Here is a 22,422-nt window from a genome sequence, read left to right as displayed (position 1 = left end):
TCAGCTGCTCACTGTCCTTCCTCGTCATCTACGATCCGTCGTTCTCGAAAAATTTCCTGATGCACCGACGAGGCGACAGCTTGGAGTTTTGCGTACATACGACCGCGTACAACGTCGGCTTTTTTGGCGGGGTCTCTACCGCTCCGTGTGTCGTTATGTGGCAACTGGCGAATTGTGTCAGTGCCGGAAGCAACCTCCCCTGCCGCCTGTCGGACGACTCCATCCAACTGAAGTTTCCTCTGAATCGTTATTTCACGTAGGGCTTTACCGGCTTGGCCCTTTTCTGACGACGACTACAGGGAATAAGTGGATCACCATCGCTACTGATTATGCGACACACTACGCGACAACGAAAGCGTTGCTGACTAGTTGCGCACCAGACGTCACCGTCTTTTTCGTCTACAATGTCATTTTCCACCACGGTGCACCTCGACAGTACCAGACCACGGCCGCTGGTTCTAGTGTCGAGTTGTGGACGACTTCCTCCGTTCTTGTGCCACTGAGCACAAACTGTCCGCCACCTACAACCCACAAACTAACGGTCTCACGGAACGTCTCAGCCGAACAATCACAGAGATGCTGTCGATGTACGTCTGCAATGATCACCACGACTGGGACGCCAGGCTGGCCTACGTGGCGTTCACGTATAACTCATCCTGACATGACAACATAGGCTATTCACCCTTTTATCTTTTATGTGATCGCGGCCCCACATTACGGTTTGCCACCATCCTGTTTTCTGTACCACGTGTTGCAACTGAGTACGCTCGTGAAGCCATCGATCGCGCACACATAGCACGTCAAGTCGCCCGATCTCGTTTATTAGCCTCGCAGCATACATTAAAAAGAACGTTATGACCGATGCCATCGCGAAGATAAGTTCGGCCTGGTGCTTGGGTGCTCCTTTTGTCACCATGTCGTCGAGTTGGCCTCTTACAGAAGCTTCTGTCTCGCTACACGGGGCCTTATGAAGTCCTACGTCACGTTAACGACGTAAATTATGAGATTTCGCCGCTACAGTTTGATACATCCTCAAGTCCGACTCCTGTTGACGTCGTCCACGTTTCGCGGCTGAAGCCATACTTCGCTCACAAATCTTTGCATACCATGCGTCGAGACGGCGTTTCACCACCCGGGGATTCTATTACGGAAGGTTGAAAACAAGAGAGGAAGAAGATCGCGGGACGCTGGCTGCAGCAAGTTGTTGGTGTTCAGCTATCTTTACTACTCTGACTCATTTTGTACATATATTGCAAATACAATCTTCTATACTCCCAACATCCCCGTAACAAGACTAATCAGCATAAGAAAATACGAATTGAAAAAGTAGCCTTTGGCCCAGCCAGAAAGTCATTTAAATAAGAACATCTCCTCCACACACCTATTTAGGATAGAAACATTTTCTGACGCCAATATGGAGACGAAAAATCTGAAAAGTAAGGCTTGGCCCCATAAACCAAGTGAACCTTCTGGAAGGCGTTTTCTTTGTATTCAATATCTACGATATGCGTTCGCAAAATGTTGTATGCTCTCATTGTAATGTCATACCCTTAACGGCTCCGTGTCACGGAAAATCCGGTGTCGGCGTTGTTGTCGATGAGGGAAGAAATTATGCCATACTACGCAGGGCCTCCGCGTGGCACAAAGGCGTTCCTGAAGTTGATGGGAGCTAGGTTTGGCGGGGAAAGGAATACACGTTGTTATAGTCTGAGAACGGAGAGTTGACTGGCTCTATTCAAAAGTTAAATATTTGTCACTTTCCTGTAACCCCCCCCCCCTACTCAATGCTCCTCCGAGCCTGTAGGGTAAACTGAATAAATACATAAATAAAGCAAGTTTGTTGGTTTTACGGTTGCGGTTGTGGCTCCCCAATCGGGCATCCGCTTCAGTTCTAAGAAAGAGCAGGTGGCAATGACCCCCACAGCTAGGTAAACGAGATTTCCTAGAAGCCGGGGCAACGAAGTGGCGGATGGTCGCTACAAAGTAATTGAACTTTACAATGTAAATTGTAACATAACATTCGTAAAGTATGACTGACACACAACGTACAGACATGAGAGCATATAATAGTAATCTGAATATAGGAAAAAACATAATTGTACTGCGCGGAAGCTTAAACGCAAACCCTTATTACAAGTGGCATTAGAGGTTTGCGCGGCTGTGGACTACATCGGGAATCGGTCCATGCAAGATGCCGCGTTTCTACTAAGAATATCGCCTTCGTGCATAGCTTTGGCCGCCAGCGTTTACAGGTAAACATTACGATTACGTAAGCTACAGTTGACTGGAAGCTTGAGTCGCATTTAGGTATCTTTCAATGCTATCGCGTTGCACGAGTCAATAACAGGGCGACGCTCTCTCGTCTCGTGCCATTGGTTGATGAAGGCTTCGATGGGCAAGAACGGCCAATTCAGCGACTTTGTATTTGTCTGGTGCAAGCTGGGAAGCCGCGAGGATGGGTGATGGGTGAAAACAAGGGCGATGCCGAAAACTGGGTCACGGAAGAAGACTGCTTAGCGAGTAGGCCAGGCACCCATACACACCCGGGCGTGGGCTCCAGAAGTCCTCTTACGCCAAGTCGCCCTCGATCTGATCCGCAGGTTCCTCGTAGGACCGGAACGCCAAGCTGCCTGGGATCCCGCTCCAGCTCGTGGTGTCCCGTTGATGGCTTGGTTGCTTGAGTGGCTCTGAATGGTCGGGAAATCGGGGGACACCAGCTGCTTCAGATCAGCGTGGCTGATTACCACTGTCTGCCGTCGTCTCTTCACCTTCCCCGCTAACGCACCTCTTTGGCAGCCTGCATCCATGGGTGTACGTCACACGAACACGCTGGTCAGTCACAATACAACTCGTCAGCCACTTCGACGTTTATCTCTTTTTTGTCTTACGCGCAACATATCTGGGACATCGTGTTTTATGAACTACAGCAACGACGCTTCGTCTTGCAGAAAAGCTGGTCGACTCTATTTCATCAGAATTTTACGCGGCGTGTCCTCACGAATAAACAAGTATTTTCAGTGAATAAAAAATTTATTCGCCATTCCTGCCCTGCGAAAGTGGATGTCCAGCGAAGGTGCTGAAAACCACCACCATTCCAACCAGCCACAGGCTATCCGCGTGGCTGTAAAAAAATCCTCAGCGATTGAAATAATACGTGCATACATTCCTTCGTATCATGCCTACAACATATAGCACAACATTAATTTCACCAAATAACAAGTACAAAACAAATATCCAAACTACATCACTGATCATAAGTCGCTTCGGACAACAAAGCGAAGCACGTAGCGCTGTCCGCCATACGGTTCCCGGTAATGATTACTGTTTCCCCAAGCTGCTGCGGCGACGGCAGCTTACGACGTGGGGACTGACGTCATTAGCCTTTTATCAATATTAGGCAGGCCATAGCGGAGGACTATGGAAATTTCGACCACCTGGTGTTCTTTAACGTGCGCCAAAATCTAAATACACGGTTGTTTTAGCATTTCGCCTCCATCGAATTACCGCCGCCGTGGCAGGGATTCAATCCTGTGACCTTGTGCCGAGCAGCCTAACACCATAGTTACTGAGCAACAACGGCGGGTTTAAAACATGTCATAACCCCTCCACAGTTGTCATAGTTTTCAAGAGCTTAGCTGGTCATTCACATTCGTTTCGCCGGAATGGTGAGTCAACTTTTTTCCCCCACCACACTGTGCACTTTACTGTACAGCAACACGCACAATTTTTTTTAGGAAGCCGGAAAGGTTCGGTTATTTTAGCCGTTCTTGCTATGTTTGTCTCGCTTTCACCTGAGCTTGAGCCTGAGCAGGCAATGAGAACTTTAGATTTCCATCCTTTACTTCACAATTTCTTTACCTTGGACAGTGAGAATGTAGCAATGGTTGCCTCCCATGCGGTTCTCTACTTATGGCTTATCTTCAGTACAGCTGAGAAATTACATATACGTGGCATACCCATGAATTCATTTTTAGATACCGCTTCGTATATATCTTGTGTCATGATTTAGAGGTATATTTCATTTCAAGCAAAATTAGCTTCTACATCGCATTCACAGATTGCTGCGGCCGCGCTCTCATTGAGTCATAGAATCAAGATTCTCTGACGACTATCGAAGAACGAGAACGCTAGTATTCGACGTTTGAGGTTATTTATAATTACAGAAAGAAATAACGCAAATTTGGCGAACAACGTTACAAAAAGAGCTCAGAAAGGCTAATCAACTTCACCACGTCTCAGTCCCTAGTTCAACCACCTCAGGAATCCCTTTGGCGACGCCCTCTCCCCAAACCCCTCGGGGACCTCACGCCATTCCAGTCCCTAGTTCATCCCCCTCGGCGACCCCCTCTCCCCAAACCGCAGACGTTCCCATGGTTGTGGATGCGAGCCACTCGGGTAACCCAGCCAAAAGAGGCCGTTCCCGGCATGCCCGAAAATGTACCGGCTAAAGCCAAGTCCGAAGTCAGAGAAATGTTGAATTCAATCTGCTACGAGATCAAGAAGATTACCGAATGACTATCTGCAGTGGATCAGTGACTCTTGGTCGTGGATCAGAAGTTCCATGCGCAAAATGTCAAAACTCAATGCTTAGAAAAGAGAATGCCAGAGATAGAGTCCAAGGTGCAGGACATGGCCATCAGGATGTCAACCCACGTATGTCCAGTTTACTTCACGGATGGCGCGTTGGTACCTATGCCGCCACCACTGCACATTCCCGGACCGAATAATAGAACCGCCTCCCTCGAGGCCCTAGTAGCAACGCCGGAAGGCGCTCTATACAGCAAGGATGGCGCCAAACACCCAATTTAGGATTTGGCAGTCGAACTGCAGGGGACTCCGCCATAAAAGATGCACCCTGCAGCAGTTTCTTCGCACTCACAAAGAAAAGCCACATGTTATATTATTGCAAGAAACGATGGCTGATCAGGTTTCACAAAAGAAAGAAGGCTTCTCGGTGCCTGACTGGGCCAAATTCCGTGAGCATCGCAAGGCCCGCGCCGCCCGTGGAGAAAAGCCGGAGAGTCTCATCCAGTGGTGCACACCATAGAGACGGATCTACAGACAGGCAAAATGGATAGCAGGCTAGCACACCTTCTCGAGGCTAAGCAATCACTTTTCGAGAGGTGGAAAAGCCAACGCTTGAATCGCAAGCTCAGAAAAAAGATAGCCGAGATCAACAAGCAGATCGACGAGCACTGCCAAGCCCTGTCTAGGCAGCAATGGGACGAAATTCGCAATTCAATCGACGGGCAGATGCGCACGGGAGGGAAGTGGAATCTTCTCAAACACTTGCTCGACGACTCCGGCACCAAGTCAAACCAGTGAAGTGTCCTCGCTAAAGCGCTCCGCGAAGCCAAGAAGTCGTCTTCGGAAAAGGACATGCTGGAGATGTTGGCTAAGAAGTACCTGCAGCTCAAAACTGCGGCCGATGAGGCGGCATACCCAGGATACAAAGGGAAGCAGAACTCCGCGCTGGACGAGCCTTTCAAAATCAGTGAAATCCGCCGCGCCCTACATGACCTCAATGGTAGGTCAGCACCCGGCCCGGATCACATTAACAACAAGGCTCTCAGAAACCTAGAGGACGCATCAATCGAGTTTCTTACAGATGAGATAAATCGGATTTGGGAGCAGGGAATTGTTCCTGAAGAATGGAAGTTGGCGAAGGTCATACTAATCCCAAAGCCCGGTAAACCACCGAGCCTGGACAACCTCCGCCCAATCTCACTGACGTCATGTGTAGGGAAGGTGGGCGAGCACGCCATCCATAACAGAATTGCCGAGTATATCAAGACCAACGACCTTTTCCCTCACAACTTGATAGGTTTCAGGCCAGGCCTCTCTACCCAGGACGCCATGAAGCTTATCAAGATCAAAATCCTGGAACGCTGCACTCGGGACACGAGAGCCATTCTTGGTTTGGACCTGGAGAAGGTCTTTCATAACATCCGTCGCGAGTTCGTTCTCGACGCCATCTCCAAGCTCGACCGGGCTCGTCCTTCCATGCCTTCGTCAGGTCTTTCTTGAGCAAACGATGCGCCATCCTCAAGGCTGGAGATTTGGAATCGGAGACAATGGAGCTGAGTAGAAGAGGCACCCCACAGGGGTCAGTCATCTCACAACTCCTCTTCAAGATCGCAATGGTCGACCTCTCAAGGTACCTAGGCAAGGTCCAGGGCATCGGTCACACGATCTACGCGGATGACATCACTGTCTGGTGCGCGGGTGGCAGTGACGGACAAGTCGAAGCTGCTCTCCAGAAAGCTGTCGACACTACAGAGCGCTTTCTAACCGACAAGGGACTCCGGTGCTCCCCAAAGAAATCGGAGCTTCTTCTCTACAGCCCAAGTAGAAAAGGCCGCAAGCCACAGAACTGGTAACCCCCCACTGAAATTGACAATAATCTCTACACCAATTGCGGAGATCCCATTCCCAAAGTCGCGTCCATACGAATCTTGGGAATGACACTCGAAGGGACAGGTACAAGTAGCATCAGCATTCACAAATTAGCAAAGAAGACGGATAGCGTCATCGGCCTAATCAGGCGGGTAGCTAACAGAAGGAGAGGCCTGAGCGAAGAGAATCTGGTAAGGCTAGTCCATGCTTTCTTTTTGTGCCATTTTACGTATGTAGCGGCCATGCACGTCTGGAAGAGGGCCGAGCGAGACAAGCTAAATGCCATGATAAGGAGGGGGATCAAAAGCGCGCTCGGACTACCAAACTACACACGCACCGACCGACTCCTGCAGTTGGGTATTCATAATACCCTGGAAGAGATTGCAGAAGCACAAGAAAGGGCACAGATTCTCAGGCTCTCCGGCACCAAGACGGGCAGACGACTCCTAACTGAGATGGGCGTCCCCCCGGCCACTGCAGAAAGATGACATCATCATATCGCCCGCCCCGCGCAATATGCATCACCAGCGCAACGTAGAAAGAAGGAAGGCCAGAGCGGTGGCGCTCCTACGCCGCACAACAGAACTCCCTGGCGGCAGCTGCTTCGTTGACGCGGCCCAGTATGGCAACAGCAACAATTTCACGGTAGTGTCAATCAACCACAAGGGTTCGACCGTTAACACCGCTTCGGTACGAAGCACGTCGTCGCGTGCGGCGGAGCAAGTGGCCATTGCCTTGGCCCTCCGGGACGACGGACATGCCAATATCTTTAGCGACTCCAGGACAGCCATCCGCGCTTTCAGCGTTGGCGCCGTGTGTAAGGAAGCCTGTCGAATCCTCGACGGCAAAAGCACCGCCACCCACACTCTCACGTGGTTCCCCGCTCACATGGGATACATCATGGGAGGCCCCACAAACCTCAACGAGCTGGCCCACTCCAAGGCTCGATGTCTCACTTCCCGCGACCATCGAGAACCCCAACGCCGGCCCGCAGTGGTGGAGATCAGAGATCAACCGACCACATACAACGAAATTGCGCAGCACTTTTATCTCGGCAGGAGAAACTTTCCCCTTATACACAAGAAGTTAAATAGAGCGCAGGCATTCACCCTCAGTATATTGCACACAGGCTCATATCCCAACCAGGCTTTATTCCACAAAATTTATCCCGGCGCCTATGCCACTAGTTCTTGCAGGCACTGCGATGCACTGTACCATATGCTCTGGCGTTGCCCCTCGTTACGAGGCACAGAACAAATCAACGAGGACAAGTGGCTCTCTGCTATCAAGAGCCCCGATGCCGGGGCGCAACTATGGGCTCTCCAGAGGGCCCACGATGCGGCGGTCGGGCAAGGCCTGACTGTCCCAACGTCGGAGCGGCCCGCAGCGCGCTGAGTCACGCAGCTCAAGACCTTATTAAAGTTTTTTCATCCATCCATCCATCCATCCACCCAGTGGCATCATCAAAGCTGGAACTACAGTGGCCCGTCGACAGGGACCGTAGATGTCGGAGCGTTTTTTTTTGGAGTGGGGGGGGGGCAGTTCTCGAATACAAGACAATACAATACAATCTTTTAGCGCGGGCAGACGATTTTTTATACCCCTGGCTCGTGGAGACCTCAGTGAACCTCCAAATAACGGGCCAGACCTGGTTCGGACGTTATTGTCTAAACAATACTAAATGGTGCTGCAGCATCAAACACATGAGTTCGAAACATTCTCGAGCTCGGAACGGCGAGATTAGGCTCGGGTACAGAAACCCAATGAAACCGTCGCCATGTATGCGGAATATGTGGCCCGTCTCTTTGGCCGAGCTGACGCCGGAAATTGCCCCCCTAGGGTGAATTTTTGTTGTTTGTTCCAGCGAATTACCAGAGTGACGCCTTCATACTGGTAAAGCCAGTCCTCAACATCTTCAAAAGCATCGCTGTGGAACATTTGGACACGAGGGTGTTCAAGAGCTACCTGCCAAAGGCTAGGCGTCATCTGTGAAGGAGGGAGAAGCGCCGATTATGTAGCCATGCTGGGTGGAGTCACAACGGGAGGCAAGTCCGGGCTCAGGCCGTGCAGGTCTCTACTGAAACGGTGGACTAGAGTCTTTACGAGAGGTGGAGCTTCGGGGCTGGGTGTACGGCTCCGAATAGGGGATGCCCGGAAGGGGTTGCAGGCTCCAGCACCTCCACCAGTTTCGTAACGTCAAAAACATAGGTCGTAGAATGCTATTCAGAAGGCGCCGCGGCAGGTCGCCTCTTTAATACACAGCGCAACCGCAACTTCTTCTTCACTGCGCCTTCACAAAAACGCTCATGCATACCTGCGTTGCCCTATTGTTCATTGGAGTACAGGCGCGGCAATATCTATATGTTGTTTACACTTAGTACTTCTGAAACATCCCTCTTCCCTGTAAGCTTCGGAAGAATGCCAATATCTCAACAGCGTTGCTGAGCTCTTCTTATGCTCGTATTATCTTTATTTCGGCATACCTAATGACATCATTAAAAAAACGCGTGTTGATAAAATTGCATAAACAGGCCTGAAGTGCGGCCTCATCCCTGTGACCAGAACCGGTAGCACGCTGTCTAAGCAGAATGGATTGACCACCCCGGTGCAGTACTTCGACACAACCTCCTATATGAATACAACAATCAAACCCCCGACCCTCAGTCCCCAGCAGCTGTGAAGCATTGACCACGGCGGCGGTCAGACCTATGACGCAGCAGAAGGTGCTAAGAATCTCTGGCTGCGTACAGGCCACCATAGGAAGCTGAACCTGGTAATGCTTAACGTTGGAACGTTATCTAGTGAGGCGAGTCTAGCAGTGTTATTGGAGGAGTGAGAGGGTAGCAAATGGGATATAATAGGGCTAAGTGAGGTTAGGAGGACAAATGAAGCATATACAGTGCTTAAAAGCCGGTACGTCCTGTGAAACCGGGGCTTAGCGGAGAGACAAGAACTAGGAGTCGGATTCCTGATTGATAAGAATATAGCTGGTAACATACAGTATTTCTATAGCATTAACGAGAGGGTGGCGGGTCTTGTTGTGAACTTAATAAGAGGTACAAATTGAAGGTCGTACAGGTCAGCGCCCCTACATCCAGTGATGATGAGCAGGAAGTCGAAAGCTTCTATGAAGACGTGGAATCGACAATGGGTAAAGTCAAAACAAATAACACTATACTGATGGGCGACTTCAATGCTAAGGTAGGCAAGAATCAAGCTGGAGACAAGTCAGTGAGGGAATAGGGCACAGGCTCTAGGTATAGCAGGGGAGAATTATTAGTAGAGATTGCGGAACAGAATAATATGCGGATAATGAATACCTTCTTCCGCAAGCGGGACAGCCGAAAGTGGACATGGAGGAGCCCGAATGGTGCGATTAGAAATGGAATAGACTTCATACTCTGCGCTAACCCTGGCATCATACTAGATGTCTACGTGCTCGGCAAGGTGCTCTGCAGTGACCATAGGATCATAAGAACTCGAATTAGTCTAGACTTGAGGAGGGAACGGAAGAAACTGGTACATAAGAAGCCAATAAATGAGCTAGCGGTAAGATGGAAACTAGAGGAATTCCGCATCAAGCTACAGAACAGGTATTCGGGTTTAACTCGGGAAGAGGACCATAGTGTTGAAGCAATAAACTCCTATGGGCATAATTCAGGAGTGTGCAATAGAAGACGGTTGTAACTCCGTTAGACAAAATACCAGTAAGCTATCGCAGGAGACGAAAGATCTGATTAAGAAACGCCAATGTATGAAAGCCTCTAACGCTACGGTTAGAACAGAACTAGCAGAACTTTCCAAGTTAATCAACAGGCGTAAGACAGCTGACATAAGGAAATATAATATGGATAGAATAGACCACGCTCTCCGGAACGGAGGAAGCATAAAAGCAGTGACGAGGAATTTAGGAATAGGCAAGAATTAGATGTATGCGTTAAAAAACAAAGCCCGCAATATTATTACTAATATGGATGCGATCGTTCAAGTGGCTGAGCAGTTCTATAGAGATTTAAACAGTACCAGTGGCAGTCACGACGGTAATGGAAGAGAAAATAATCTAGAAGAATTTGAAATCGCACAAGTAACGGCAAAAGAAGTATAGAAATCCTTGGGAGCTATGCATAGAGGGGAGGCAGCTGGGGAAGATCAGGTGTCAGCCGATTCGTTGAAGGATGGTGGGCAGATTGTTCTAGACAAACTGGCCACCCTGTAAACGCAATACCTCATGACCTCGAGAGTATACGAATCTTGGAAGAACCCTAACACAATCCTAATCCATAAGGAAGGGGAAACCAAAGACTTGAAAAATTATAGACCGATTAGCTTACTGTCCGTTGCCTACAAAGTAATTACTAAGGTAATCGCTAATAGAATCAGGAACACCATAGACTTCTGTCAACCAAACCACCAGGCAGGATTCTGTAAAGGCTTCTCAACAATAGACCATTCACACTATTAATCAGGTGATAGAGAAATGTACGGAATATAACCAACCCTTATATATAGATTTCATTGATTATGAGAAGGGTTTGCTTCAGTCGAAACCTCAGCAGTCATGGAGGCATTAAGGAATCAGGCTGTAGACGAGCCGTATGTAAAAATACTGAAAGATATCTATTGCGGCTCCACAGCCACCGTAGTCCTCCACAAAGACAAAATTCCAATAAAGAAAGGCGGCAGGCAGGGAGATACGATCTCTCCAATGCTATTCACAGCGTGTTTCCAGGAGATTATCAGAGACCTGGATTGGGAAGAATTGGGGCTAAGAATTAATGGAGGGTACCTTAGTAACTTGTGATTCGCTGATGATATTGCCTTGCTTAGTGACTCAGGGGACCAACTGCAATGCATGCTCACTGGCCTGGAGAGGCAAAGCAGAAGAGTGGGTCTAAAAATTAATCTACAGAAAACTAAAGTAATGTTTAACAGTCTCGGAAGAGAACAGCAATTTAAAATAGGCAGCGAGGCACTGGAAGTCGTAATCATCTACTTAGGGCAGGTAGTCACTGCGGATCCGGATCATGAGAGGGAAATAATCAGAAGAATAAAAATGGGCTGGCGTGCGTTTGGCCGGCATTCTCAGATCATGAACAGCAGGTTGCTATTATCCCTCAAGAAAAAAAGTGTATAACAGCTGTGCCTTACCAGTACTCACGTGCGGCGCAGAAACCTGGAGGCCTACGATAAGGGTTCTACTTAAATTGAGGATGACTAAACGGGCTATGGAAAGAAGAATTATGGGTGTAACGTTAAGGGACAAGAACAGAGCAGATTAGGTGAGGGACCAAACGCGAGGAAATGACATCATAGTTGCAATCAAGAAAAAGAAATGGTCATGGGCAGGACATGTAATTAGAAGGCAAGATAGCCGATGGTCGTTAAGGGTTACGGACTGGATTCCAAGGGAAGGGAAGTGTAGCAGGGGGCGGCGGAAAGTTAGGTGGGCGGATGAGATTAAGAAGTTTACAGGGACAACATGGCCACAATTAGTACATGACCGGGGTAGTTGGAAAAGTATGGAGAGGCCTTTGCCCTGCAGTGGGCGTAACCAGGCTGATGATGATGAATGATATCATAGGACCAAATTGCGCAGAAAGTGTAAATTATTTCCTGCATAAGACAGCTAGAAAGAAGAGGCCTGCGCAGAAAGACTGAATAGGCAGGCACTTCTCGAAATTACTGTGACGAAGTAGTGCAACTTCATGACACACTCTGCTGTGCGTATACTAGTATACTAGGAACCGTGAAGGCGCACTCAAGGATAGCATGGCTTCAGTGACGGTGCCGACTGTAACGAAGCGACAGAGCACCCAGTGTTTATGCAGTTGCTCCAGCAATAAAAATTAATTAGATGAATTCAACAAGGCAAGGAAGGCATTTTATCTTCATTCGCGTGCCTATGGGGACATTAGGTGCCGCGTTATCGCTAGACGAAGTAGCGTAGCACACACGGTAGGTAGCCTTTATTAGCCAATAAATAGCGAATGTCGGTAAAGAAAGGCGCTGATGAGGCACAGAAACGACTGGGCTTTATTCACGCTAATTTTTGCAGCAATGATTTACGGCATCGGAAAGAGGAGTATCAACGAGTTAAAAGACAGATATGAAAAGAAAAGCCTTAAGCAATTAGTTGACCTTATTATGGGAGAAAACTGGCTGGTATTCTATTCGGTGGCACATTAGACGTCCATGCGAACACTGTACTACGCGCAATTATAACTCAAGTGGCTAAAATAATGAAGGGCTCCAGATGTTGCAGATTATCAACATGAATCAGACGCAAGTATTTGTTGATATTGCTTGATTGCGTGTTTTTTTCTGTGAGTTGTGATGGTATGCATATAAGCGAAGCTCATGATAACACCCTTTGACACTCAAAGACGTGCTCTAGAAGTAGTATCAGTGCATTAGATAAAAAAGTTCTCTTGACGAAAAAGATCTTGAAACCCTGACCTATGCATTGTTGTTGGCGAAAGGCTGCAAAAGCCCCTCTGCACTTCTGGAAGGCTATTCTACTGTCCGAACACTTCTGAGAGTGGACATTCCTTTGGGACTACTCTATGAATGGCTATGTTATTTTTCTTCTTTCTCCTCCTCGTCTACTTTTCCTTGTTCTTCCGGCCCAAGTTAAAGGTGGCCAACCAAGCACGTCCTTCGTTGACCTCTCTACCTTTCTCTTTTCGTTTCTCTCTCTCTCTCTCATTGTATATATACTGATGTGATTTTGATGTTCATTTTCGTGGCCTCGGTTCATTTCAGTGTCACCTTATGACAGGCATCATCATGTTTTGTTCTTCCATTTTCATTTCGTGTACTCATTTTATCTTATAAGGTGTAGCCGGCGCCACACACATGGAGGTTGCACATGACCCCACTTCCCCCATAGTTGATTGGTCGCCATACCAGCTCCAACATAGCTTGAGAAGTTTTTGGGGCCGACATCGGCTTGGCACAGATAGAAACTTGTCACGCATGAAGGCGGCAGTTCATATCGACGGCCAGTCGCATACTGGCGGTGCTGTCACCGTGAGCTTGCTGCCTCCTTTCGCGAATGTTGAAAACATAAATTATCTCTTGTTGTTAGCCAATTGCGTCTTTCTGTTGTCCTTAAGATATTGCCTTGTCAACAATTTGCGCCTATAGACACGAACGCTTTTCGGTATTTTCCACCTCTTTCTGGGAGGCCACACAAGCCAAGTGCCTTAATGCACTCTGACGAAACTCCTGTGCCATCGCACTCATCTGCTGTCACCTTAGACAAACCCTACGCGCACCTTCTCTTGGTCTCTTACAGCGGAAACCGCTATGGACACATGTTGAGAGCCGTTTCCGTTGACCGTATTGTCCGCCACCGCCGGTGTCCAGTATCCGTCGCAGCTATCGCCAGGCTCAAACCCACTGCGGAGATTGGCCAAAATATGATTACTCTGCTTTGAGGAAGAAAAAAGTCACAGGCAGGCGCCATTCGTACGCGAAATAGCTGTGTGGCATACCTAGTAAAATCAAGCACGCTAGGTGGCTGTTTGTCACTGCGCCGTTTAAAGGGGATGCCAATAATTCATCGTTATCACCGTATCGTGTCACTTGTCGCGCAGTGTTAGATGCGTGCCGCGTAGCGTCGATACGCGCCCACTCTGCATTGCATTCGCATTTTATTACACAGGGTCGCACGCCATCTAGCAATTGCATAGGTAGCGGTACAAGGTTGTTTGTGTTTTGAATCACATATGTGGCTCCTATCCACTTTTGGGAATTGACGCAGAAATGAATGTATTGTCTTGAGGAAGACAAACATTAAGGAAACGCATATAAATGCCTGAATCAGAAACATCTATAGCATACCTGATTACATCAAGCAGGCTAGGTGACTCTCACTGTCCAAATTAAAGGGGATGCCAATAAACAGCAGCAGCGTCGTCAGCGTCCAAACTTCCCATTCATCGCGCTATGCGCCCGCGCAGCATTATTACATGCAAATTTTGCATTGGACTTGTGTTCGATTACACCAGGTGTGCCGGTAGGTGGCAGCCGCATGTTGCATGTAGCGGGATCTGGATAAGTGAAGCAGGCTTGGGGATTATTTTATTTATTGATACTGTTGACCCTCGCTTGAGGGTCGTTACAGGGAGGGAATACAATGTACAACAATGTACAATTTTGCACAACATACAAAATTCATATATCATAATCATCAAGTTGGGTGCTCTTGACAAAAGATGTCGATAGAACGTTCGAACTTGTGCACGTCCGATTGCTCGACAACTTCAGCAGGCAAACCATTCCAAATTTCGATCACCTCAGGAAAAAAAGAAAAACGAAAAGCATCAACACGTGACTCGTAAGGCTTGATGGATCGTGTGTGGTTTGTTCTCGCGCTCCGTTTTCCCGGAAGCTGAATATATCTATTTGATTTAATCTTAAAGTGCCCTTGAATTATTTGAAATAAAAGCTTTAGTCTTGATTTTTTCCTTCGATTTTCAAGTGACTCGAGCCCACATGAGTTCAGCATTTCCGTCACTGAATCCCTTCTTCTGTATCTTGACGAAATAAAACGAGCGGCCATTCTTTGGATTCGTTCCAGTTTATCTTTTAGGACTTTTTGGTGCGGGCTCCAGACAACACAAGCGTACTCCAAGGATGGGCGGATGAATGTTTTGTAAGCTATCAGCTTGACTTCTTTTGTTGCATGTTCCAATTTCTTCCGCAGCAAGTAAAGTTTTTGGGAAGCTGTCGAGCACACATTATTAATATGTTTATGCCACTGCAGATTATGTGCAATTGTAACACCTAAATACTTGAAGGTATCAACTTTTTTTAGATTATTTTTTCCAATATTATAAGAAAATAGCTGCACAGTCTTCTTATTAGTTATATGCGTAAAAGTTGATTTTGTGTAATTAATTTCCATGTCCCATTTTTCGCACCAAAGATGCAAGGAATGAAGGACACGGTTTATTCTAATTTGGTCGGTAGCTTGTGTTATTCGAGAATAAATTAAACAGTCGTCTGCAAAAAGCTTCAATTCTACGGGAGATTCGGTAACCTCGTTAATATCATTAATATAAATTAGGAACAGTAATGGAGCTAAAACCGATCCTTGAGGAACGCCAGAAAGTACTTCTAGTGTAGAAGAAAAACAATCATCCACATGCACAACCTGCCTGCGATTGTTCAAATAGGCTTTAATCCACTTAAGAATGGTTTCGCTAATTCCTGCTCTGTATAACTTGAAAAGTAATTTACTGTGTGGAACCTTGTCAAATGCTTTTGCAAAATCTACGCAAATGACATCTATTTGTTCTTGGGCATCTATGGCTGAACTAAAATCATGTATCGTTTCTATGAGCTGTGTTATGGTAGATAGCCCTCTTCGGAATCCGTGCTGATACTGATAAAAGAACGCGTTATCCTCGAGGAAAGTTAGTATATGTTTACTTATGATATGTTCTAATAGTTTACAGCTGATACTTGTCAGGGAAATTGGGCGATAATTATTTGCGAGTAGTCGGTCGCCGTTTTTAAAAACAGGTGTTACGACTGCGCACCGCCAATCTTGTGGCAACGAGTTAGTGTGTAGGGACTTTGTAAAGATTATTGTCAAGAAAAATGATATCCACTCAGCGTATCGCTTTAAAAACTGGGTTGGAATCCCATCCGGCCCGCTAGCCTTTTTAGAATCCAAAAGTAACAATTGATTAAACACGCCGGCCTGAGTCACGACCAGGTCATCCATCGAACATGAGAGGGAGGAAGGTGGGTACGCGTCAAAGTCGTCATTGCTTGGTTTAGAAAAAACAGACTGGAAAAAGTTATTGAAATGATCTGCTATTTTTGTTTTTTCTGTTACTATGTTGTCACTAATTTGAATTCTATTTATTTCCTCTTTGTTGCCACTAAGGTAAAGCCAAAACTTCCGAGGTGCCGTTTTAACGAAGCTACATAGTTTTTTATTAAAAAATTGCTCTTTTGATTCCATCAGAGCCGTTTTTAAACTCTTTCGTAATTTCGATACCTCAGCTGAGCTGTCTTTTCTCCTGCGCAGCCTCTTTATCTTGCGCTTGATGTGTATAATAGGTCGATTAATCCAAGGGTTACGTGGTTTTATTTTCTTTTGTCGAGTTGGAATGAATCTGTCAACGCAATGTTTTATGATATTCTTGAAACGTAGCCATAGATCTTCAACTGGTTCACAATCGCAGGCAAGTTCGAATTCACTATATGACATTTCTAGAAAATCTTGAATGGATGTGTCGTCTGCCTGCCTATAAGCCTTAAATTGCACAGGTACAAAGGGTTGGCCACGAGTGTTTGTTCTGATCGGAATGTGCACAGAAACCATTTTATGGTCAGATATCCCGTCTTTAACAGACACAGTATAGTCACCCACTCTGCCCGAGAGAAACACCAAGTCCAAAAGTGACCGGGATTCGAGTGTTACCCTCGTGTCTTCTTCCACGATTTGTTTAAGATTGTGCGAAAACATTATTTGCAGCAGTGCTTCGGAACTAGAAATTTCAACGTTCCCAGGTATCAGTCTGTCCCAGTTGATGCCTGGCAAATTAAAATCTCCGGTCATTATTAGTCTGGTGGTACGGTTCAAGTGAGTGCATAAGAACATATTAAGGTCATCCAAAAACTCTGGTGAAGTGGCAGGCGGCCTATACACTGCACCAACAAGGTAAGTAACACTCGCATAAGTAATTTTGCACCAAACTGTTTCAGGCAAAGTGCACTCGACCGTTACTGCATCTATAGATCTTTTGACAATGATTGCAACACCCCCACCACGAGTATCCCTGTCCCATCTGAACATCTGGTAATTTGGGGGTACCATACAGTGACTAGGCACACCGTTGTTTAGCCATGTTTCGCTTACGACGAGTACGTGTGGACTTTCTGTCAGTAATACATATTCTAATTCGGTTACTTTGTTAAAAAGGCTACGAGCATTCAAAGATAAGATTCGTAGCTATGACGGGGTGAGTTCAGGCATTGATTCGCCGGAATTATCCGAGGTGTCAGAGCCATCATGCGAGTTGCCTGCTTTTCTAGTGCGTTGCTTGAACTTATCTCGGGAGTTCAGGAGCGAGCGTGCGTTCTTCTCGTTGTCCCATGTGTATAACTTGTCATTTATTTTGAGCTTGTCGTCGATCAAAAAGACTTTCTTGCCCTGCGCCCTTTCAGCAGAGGCACTTTCCCACAACTTCCTTCGCACCGCTACCGTTTCCTTTGCATAATCATTGCTTACACTAACCGATTGTCCTTTCAGTTTATTGCAGTTCTTTAGCACTTGTTGCTTTTCTCTGCTGTCATAAAATTTCATAATAATTGGCCTAGGTCGTTCTTTGTTCTTTTTCCCTATACGATGAATTTTTTCGACGGTTTTTACTTCAACTCCCAGCGTATCGTGAAAAATTTTATCTATGACAGCTGCCTTTAACTCCGTCTCTGAATCGCCGATTTTTTCAGAAACACCAAAAACCAGCAGATTGTTACGACGACTATAGTTTTCATATTCAGTCAATTTCCTGGCCTGTTGCTGAACTGTTACCTCAAGATATTCAATTCTTTTGTTCAATTCTTGTATCACTGCCAAGGAATCAGTCAGTCTATCAGTCTTTTCATTAAGTTGACCAATATATGGTGCATATGCACCATATATTTCTCGTCGCTCCGTAATAAAGGGGATGCAAATAAATCATCAACATCATCGTATTGTGGCACGGGTCAAGGGGAGTGATATACGACGCGTAGCCTCTATTCCTGTGTTTTCACTTCGCTACACTTTATGGCGCTTGCGTTGTCTACACCTAACGCCATCCTGATTTGTGCGCGCTTGACGTTGATCACCTGCACTCTATGACGCCTCCACACTTCGGAAGATACGAACCGCTGCTGAAGAGGCGAGCCGTAGAGCTACGCGTGCGGCTGCCATCCAGCATCATCGGGCTCAGCAGGCTGCTGTGCAGAGAGCAGCACAAGCCGCAGCTCGCCGTAGACTATGCGAGGACAGTTCATATTGTTCTCGCTAAAACGACGACAAAAAACGTCGCCAGCAAATACCCTGCTGCGCCTTCTGTTGAAAATTGAGCTGCTATGGAACAGCTCCTCCAGCTTGCGCTGTGACTGTTCTGGGTGGGCCGCGTCAGCCTGTCACTTTTTTATTTGACCTGCATTTTCTTCTCTTTCGGCAGCCAAATAATGCCCAAATCACCATTTCAACCTCATTGATGTGATTGCGAAAGTCGTACTGTTCGATAATCCATGAGTATGTAAACACTTTGTCATTGGCTGAAGTGCGCTCGGGAATGGCGGAACCGTATCCGGCAGTTTCGCGCAGTGACGTGCGTCCAACCTGTGTATAGGTGTCAAAGTTCCCTATTTATATGGACAGATGAAGCAGAACGTAATTGCATAGGGACTGTGGTACAGCATCATAATGATTACGCCCATCACTCTGGCATATCTGAGCGATCTCCAATTACCCCCGCATGATGTCAGCTGACTTTCACGTGCCTATAGCAATTTTAGAGATTGGGCGATATGATGCACAACCTAATTGATACACTACCTAGTTCATTGCCCTGCCCTGGTACCCTTGCTATCTGGAACCCAGTCTGTAACTCTAGCAGACGACTGCTTATCTTCATCACGCATTACATGTCCGGCCCAGCTCCATTTCCTCTTCATGTGAACCAAAATATTGGCTACCCCCGTGTGCTCTCTAATACTCCCCAGTATATTACTGTTCGTTAACGTTAGGCGTAATATTTATCACTCCATCCCTCGCTGCGCAGTCCTTGAATTCTTCTCAAGCAGCCTTTGTAAATCTGATAGTTTTTGCACCATATATTAGTACCGGTAGGCAACACGCTTCAAATAGACCGGCAAGCTGCCGGTCATGACTTGTTAATGCCCACTGCATGTACTCTAACTCGTTTTTTTTTATTCTGTGAACTTCCTCCTCGTGCTCAGGTTGCCTACTGGCGTTTTTGTTGTAAAGTTTTACAAACTCCTTCATTGATTAGAGGGGCAGACAGCCTATCACGAAGTCTCGTTGCTTTGCCAAAAATTCGTGATTCCCAATCACCCTATTGGTAGCATGAAGTCGATGTTGAGCTTCGGGTTTCTATAAACAAGGTCTCAAATTCGAACCATCGTATAGGACACTACATCTCCAGATTTGGACGGGAGGCTGTAAACTGTAAAAACATAACCATGATTTGTTCAGGTGTGACCAAATTTGGAAGACCCCCTTAACTGAGGTACAAAAAGAAACTCTCTTGCTAGGACACGAAATGGCTTCCCTGGTGTGGTACCTCAGGGATGTATCTTCTTATGACACCTAAAATGTATTTCTTACGGTGTTGTTTGCATACCATTTATCTGTTTCAGCCGACTTGGATCTCAATAGGAAAGACGGTATAGTGCAAAAATGGACTGGATCGTGGCAAGCATCAGCCTGATGATCTTGTATTCGGCTTCAAGTGCGAGCAGTGTCGAGGCTGCTGTCGTTGCTCGACCTGGCTTAGCTCAAGCCATGAAGGAGCTCGTGGACCACTTCTCCGACATCAGAAGTGAGCCACCCCCTCCTTTTCACTCGCGCGGTATGGTTTTATGGGACCAGTACCAACAACTCTCTGCTGGTAGTTGTTTCTATAACGTTATGTATGGCTCCCGCACTGTATTGCTATTATTTGCAAATGAACAGTTTGAAATGCTTTAGGCTCGTGGTTATACACGAAAATGATACGTGGGTACTGCAGGCATGACGGTAACCCATCCTTCTATTTAGATTAGAACGAGAAGACTTTGTCCGCATAAGCGGCCTGTGTACTTAGGGAGTTTTTTGCTGCCGCTGTAGCACCTGGTTTGCCACTAAACTCCGGTTCACAGTTAGCGTTACGTGCAGTTTCCCAGGCGTGACATGCATGGCTGTTCCGTTAATGCGCTTGAAGCCTTGAACAATAGTCAGTGCCGATATGCACATTTCGGTATAAATGCTCCTACAGTGCATTGAACTTCTAATTTTTAGTTTTTACAGCGAAGCTTTTTACTCCTAGGGTTCCATGGAATTTTCGTGTCCATCGACAAATCAGCGTGGGCAATAACTAAGCTCCCAAATTTGGTGCAAAATTCCTTGATTCTGGTAAATGTTTATGGATCTGTTCACTTGGATATGTATTTTCAGTAGATTAGTTATCAATACGCACCATTTTCAAGATCAGTAGACTCTCATGTAGTTAATACATCTTTTGCTTACTTACGGCGGTATGAGTCGTTGCTTAACCGAATATGAGTCATTGATTGTCGTAAGTGACGGACAAATTTATTGTTGGTTTTGCATAGAAATGCTGACACGTTTAATACCAGAGGTGAGATGAGACCATGTGTGCGTAAGTATTGTCACGATCACTACCGATCAAGACAATAATGGTGCCTGAACCTTTTCATCAAAATTCTGAGTCACTTTTGTGTCGTATGCTAAACAGCTTCGCTGGTCATCCACCTTCAGAGAGCGGAAGGGCTCATCACTTTTTGCTCTTAGACATTTATTCGATAAATAGTGTATATGGTATTTGCGTCGTGGAGGAATGGCTTCGAGAAGAAATAGGGTTATCGAAATTTGCAAATATGATGCAACGGCGATTATTGAAATTTAAGACGACTGATCGACCTAACTATTAGGAAAGGTCGATTTGTCAGAATAACTCTATGGTGAACAGGAATGTACCAGTAGTACGCAGGGAAGAGCATTCGCATAAAATAATAATGGAGGATAATGCGGAAAACAGGGACGCCTTGGGTCCCTTCAAACATCAGGTGCCGAAAATTTTAGAGAGAAAGAGGTTGAATTCTGAGAAAGAAGGGTAGCGTAAAATAAACTTGATTTGTGAGCCCCTATGTCATGTTTTCTTATCGAGCCTAGAGCATCAGTGCCAAGTGCATTTTGAAAGGCATCTTGATACCCATTTAATGCAGGGGAAAGAGCTTCTTCTGACTTTTGAAATGTGAATGAGAGCTGCTGTACCATTTGTGAGCTCGTATTTCGCAGACTGTATGCGGCCCCGACATTGCACCGACCTTTTCCTGGCCGGTCAGACGGTGAGTGGCCTGTACAAAATATTTCTTGGCAACGACGACGTCACAGGAAAAGTGGTCTATTGCGACATGGACACAGACGGAGGAGGCTGGACGGTGCGTACCACCATTCTTTATGTCTTAAATGGGGTGCGCCGCTTCCGGATTTGAAATCTGCTGTAATAGGGGAGATAACATTACCGTCTTACCGTTGCTGATAACAACTGTCATTAATGCGCGTGCGTGGAGGTTATTCGGCTCCGATACGTCTACTGGAGTTGATCCCACCAGTTACTCTGACGCGTATCAACATTCCAGTATTCAGGTGGCCCTCTTTGCTCCCAATTCGTTCCTGTTACTTTCCCACTTTTTTTTAATTCGGAAGCTTGCCCAATGGCACAAACAAAGAAATATATATACATGCCGCTGTTGGGCGATATCGATCCGCATTAACTAAGAAATAATGTTAAAATAAGTGTATTCGTACGCTGCGGATGAAATATATGGGCGCTGTTTTCCTTATTATTGATAATAATTGTTTGTGTTGATGTTCCAACGCCTACAGAGACTGCCTCAAATACGCAAGAGCATCGATTCCACCAAGTAGATGGCTCCAGAGCGCTGCAATGTTTGTTAATGGGATCACTCAATCTCTTGAACGCAAATAGACAAACCTACCCACCTCCGTGCTTAGACTGTTCTCAGACTCCAAGCTATCGACGCAGACACAAATCTAAGCTGACATCACGCAACGAACCAGACTAAGTCTGTAGCTTATGAAATGAATGCCGAACCTGACTGGTACGGTGTGCAAAATCTACGGTACACTCCAGAAGTAACTGGACGCGAGGGGTTATTTGTGTGCGGTAGCTGAAGGCAAGTTGCCAAATAACTATGCCTTTTAAATATGTCCTATTATCTGAGAACTATGCGTCGCACGTA

General features: G+C 46.4%; 1 protein-coding gene across 3 annotated transcripts in view; it reads left to right on the top strand.

Moving 5' to 3' along the window:
* The window catches only part of LOC135913106 (techylectin-5A-like), a 43,652-nt gene that overhangs the window by 9,459 nt on the left and 11,771 nt on the right, over positions 1-22,422 (top strand). Inside the window, exons 2-5 of one of the 3 annotated variants that reach the window (XM_070532932.1) lie at positions 2,601-2,832; positions 14,981-15,055; positions 19,795-19,976; positions 21,455-21,597. In XM_070532932.1, coding sequence (XP_070389033.1) covers positions 19,835-19,976; positions 21,455-21,597 — 285 coding nt within the window. In that variant the 5' untranslated portion in view covers positions 2,601-2,832; positions 14,981-15,055; positions 19,795-19,834. The remainder of the gene's footprint in view (positions 1-2,600; positions 2,833-14,980; positions 15,056-19,794; positions 19,977-21,454; positions 21,598-22,422) is intronic. The other 2 variants (XM_065445767.2, XM_065445766.1) reach the window with 2 other exon arrangements.

Source organism: Dermacentor albipictus, chromosome 2 (assembly GCF_038994185.2).
Source record: "Dermacentor albipictus isolate Rhodes 1998 colony chromosome 2, USDA_Dalb.pri_finalv2, whole genome shotgun sequence".
Lineage (NCBI taxonomy): Eukaryota > Metazoa > Arthropoda > Arachnida > Ixodida > Ixodidae > Dermacentor > Dermacentor albipictus.
The sequence above is the reverse complement of the archived record's forward strand: the minus strand, read 5'-3'. Positions and strand labels throughout refer to the sequence as shown.